The sequence below is a fragment of the Arachis ipaensis genome, chromosome B06 (assembly GCF_000816755.2).
Source record: "Arachis ipaensis cultivar K30076 chromosome B06, Araip1.1, whole genome shotgun sequence".
Classification (NCBI taxonomy): Eukaryota; Viridiplantae; Streptophyta; class Magnoliopsida; order Fabales; family Fabaceae; genus Arachis; species Arachis ipaensis.
Window position 1 is genome coordinate 131,735,906 of NC_029790.2, and position 2,766 is coordinate 131,738,671.

A 2,766-nucleotide genomic window follows, 5' to 3' on the forward strand; every position below is an offset into this window, starting at 1 on the left:
AAGCAGTATAAATAGCAAGCCCTTACACAGTTCTTTGTCTCTTTATTATAGTGTCCTCTGACAAGTTCATCTCCTCCAATGCCGACGTTACTACCTCTAAAATTGGTCACAATATTCCATCCATAATCTTGTAACGGCCAACCTCGAAAAGAAAGTCCAAGCAGGGTTTGAGCCTCACAATACCCTGAAAGAAATAGTTCAGTGACATCAAAAGGACCAGTTTGAACATAGATGAGCTTCATATCTACCAGTCCACCTATGCCTAAATAATTTAACAAAGATTTATTAATAAGAAAGCAATTCTATATGCAAATTATTGAACCTATTATTGTTCAAACACTAGTCTTTCTAACAGCAACAAAAGCACCAACCTTGTAACACCTCTATATTGAGATGTTCTCTAGCCAAAGGTATCAATGGATTTTCTATGAGTAATTTGCTTCTGGTTCTGCTCCACCATTTCGTCATGCACCCTCTTCTTTGTAGTGCTCATGACAGCATGTGATGCTTGTTGTGAGGATGTGACACAACTTGATTGGGAGCTTGGACTCATGGATAACCTCAGTGATTGTAAAGGGTATTAAGGCAAAAGCTGGACATTATGCCCAAATGACCTGAGAATTGAAAAAGAGAGATTATCTTTACAAGAGAAAAGATTAAAATGAAACTACGATAAGAAAGAGATCGATCAGGTAACTGAATAGGAGAAGAGAGATAGTGTTACCTCATATATCTATGTACAGACATAGTTCTGATGGTCTGCAGTGGCACTATTTCCTTTCTATACACACAGAAAACCACACAGAAAATCTACCAAAACCACACAGAAAAAAATCACCAATCAAACACTATTTTCTTTCTATACATACAAATGCATGCATAATAAATAAAAAGCTTAAAATGTTACCTTTGGTAAAATTTTATACAAATTTTCATTCAAACATATCTCTTGCCAAGTTAGTAGCTACATTATCTTCAATAGCATCGCTATCTAATAAATTGGTAGCTAATTGGATGTACTCATTATTGGGGTCAAATAATTGTTCAAGTTCTTGCTCTTGATATCGCTCATTTTCGTACACTACATCTTCATTTCCTTGACCCATGTCATATATATCCCTTGGCTTGACATGCACAGCAATACTCTACCCTTTATTTACCATATCATCAACATAATACACCATTTGTGCTTGAGATGCTTCAATATAAGGTTCATGTTCTTCACGCTCACCCGTGTGAATTAATCTATCGAAATTGACGTAATTGAAATTCCAATCGTCTTTTTTATAACCTCTGTCTCTAGTAGTGTCAGCCCATTTGCATTTAAAAAGAACAACAGCAAATTGTCCATGGTAGTTAAGCTCAATTATATCTTCTAACTTGCCATAATATGGCAAATTTGCTTGTCTCATATTTCTATCAGCAATACTTGCAATGCAGGGTGTGTTAGAGACTAAGAATACTCCACTATTTTGTGTCTTAAGGCCAAATTCTCTAGTCAAAGTTCGAAATCTATACCCATTGATGTCATAAACAGAAAATCTCCTTGCATTCATCATTGGGCCTCGTGCAAGAAACTTTATATCAGTTGACATTTCGTATGGATTATCTGGATTCACACTCTACGAAGTAAAACAAAAAGTATTAGTCAAGATTATTTAGTTGACTAATCTACAATGTATACTTTATAAAGTATGAATTTTCACTTACCAATGCTTGAAACCAATCAACAAAGTCTTTATTAACTTTCTTTTCTATCTCTGCAGGTGAGAGTCTTCTTCCTTTTGAAGTTCTCCTAATGTGGTCTCTAAAGGCGTTGATATATGGTTTCACATCTTCGCGATTGAAAACCACATAACGATGAGCTTGCAACTTCTCTATTTTAGTTAAATTGAAGTTTGAATGACCTCCATGTGGAGTACCTAACTTGGGCAAGACTGAAGACATTTCATAAGGGGGATCATAACAAAGACGACTAGGCCTGTTAAATCTAGTCTCCATGTCATCAATATACCGAGAACAAAAAGTAAGAGACTCTTCAGCTAAATAACCCTCAGCAATAGAACCTTCTGGATGTGTTTTATTTCGTACAAAGGACTTCAAGTGTCCCAATTCCCTACATAGATGAATTGTTAGTGTACTACAATTTCATCAAATGATTTTTATTTTAAAAAAGGAAAAGCATTATTGTACCTTTCGATGGGATACATGTATCGATAATGGACTGGCCCCCCAAGTTTTGCTTCCTCAACAAGATGGACTGTTAGATGCACCATAACGGTGAAGAATGATGGAGGAAATAACATTTCCAAATGGCAAAGAGTAATCACAATGCGATCTTGGAGCTTATCAAGTTCTGTACGACTTAGACTCTTACCACAAAGAATTCTAAAAAATGAGCAGAACTCAATCAAAACTGAGGTAACTTGGTTTGGTAGCACATTACAGATTGCTAGTGGAAGCAATTGCTCAATCAAAATATGACAGTCATGACTTTTAAGTCCAATGATTTTTTGTTGTGCCTCATCAATACATCGAGATATATTACTTGAGTAACCATCAGGCACCCTAACATTCTTCAAAGTTACAAGAAAGACCTTTTTAGCATCTCGTGTTAGTGAATACAAAGCAAGGTGATATTTTCCATTATCATCTGGCCAAAGATCACGCCTTATCCCCATGTCTTGTAGATCTTTTCGGACATTGAGATTATCTTTTGCTTTAGATTTCTCATTGAGCAAAGTATACAAAATATTATCGCATACA

At 35.6% G+C, this 2,766-nt stretch overlaps 1 protein-coding gene across 1 annotated transcript; it reads right to left on the reverse strand.

Annotated features, from left to right (window-relative positions):
* On the reverse strand, positions 927-2,405 carry LOC110263615. Its single transcript, XM_021105201.1, has 4 exons — positions 2,194-2,405; positions 1,711-2,116; positions 1,519-1,622; positions 927-1,245 (listed from the first exon to the last, which is right to left on the reverse strand). Exons 1-4 carry the CDS (start codon positions 2,304-2,306, stop codon positions 1,146-1,148), a joined length of 723 nt encoding a protein of 240 aa, XP_020960860.1. The 5' UTR covers positions 2,307-2,405; the 3' UTR covers positions 927-1,145.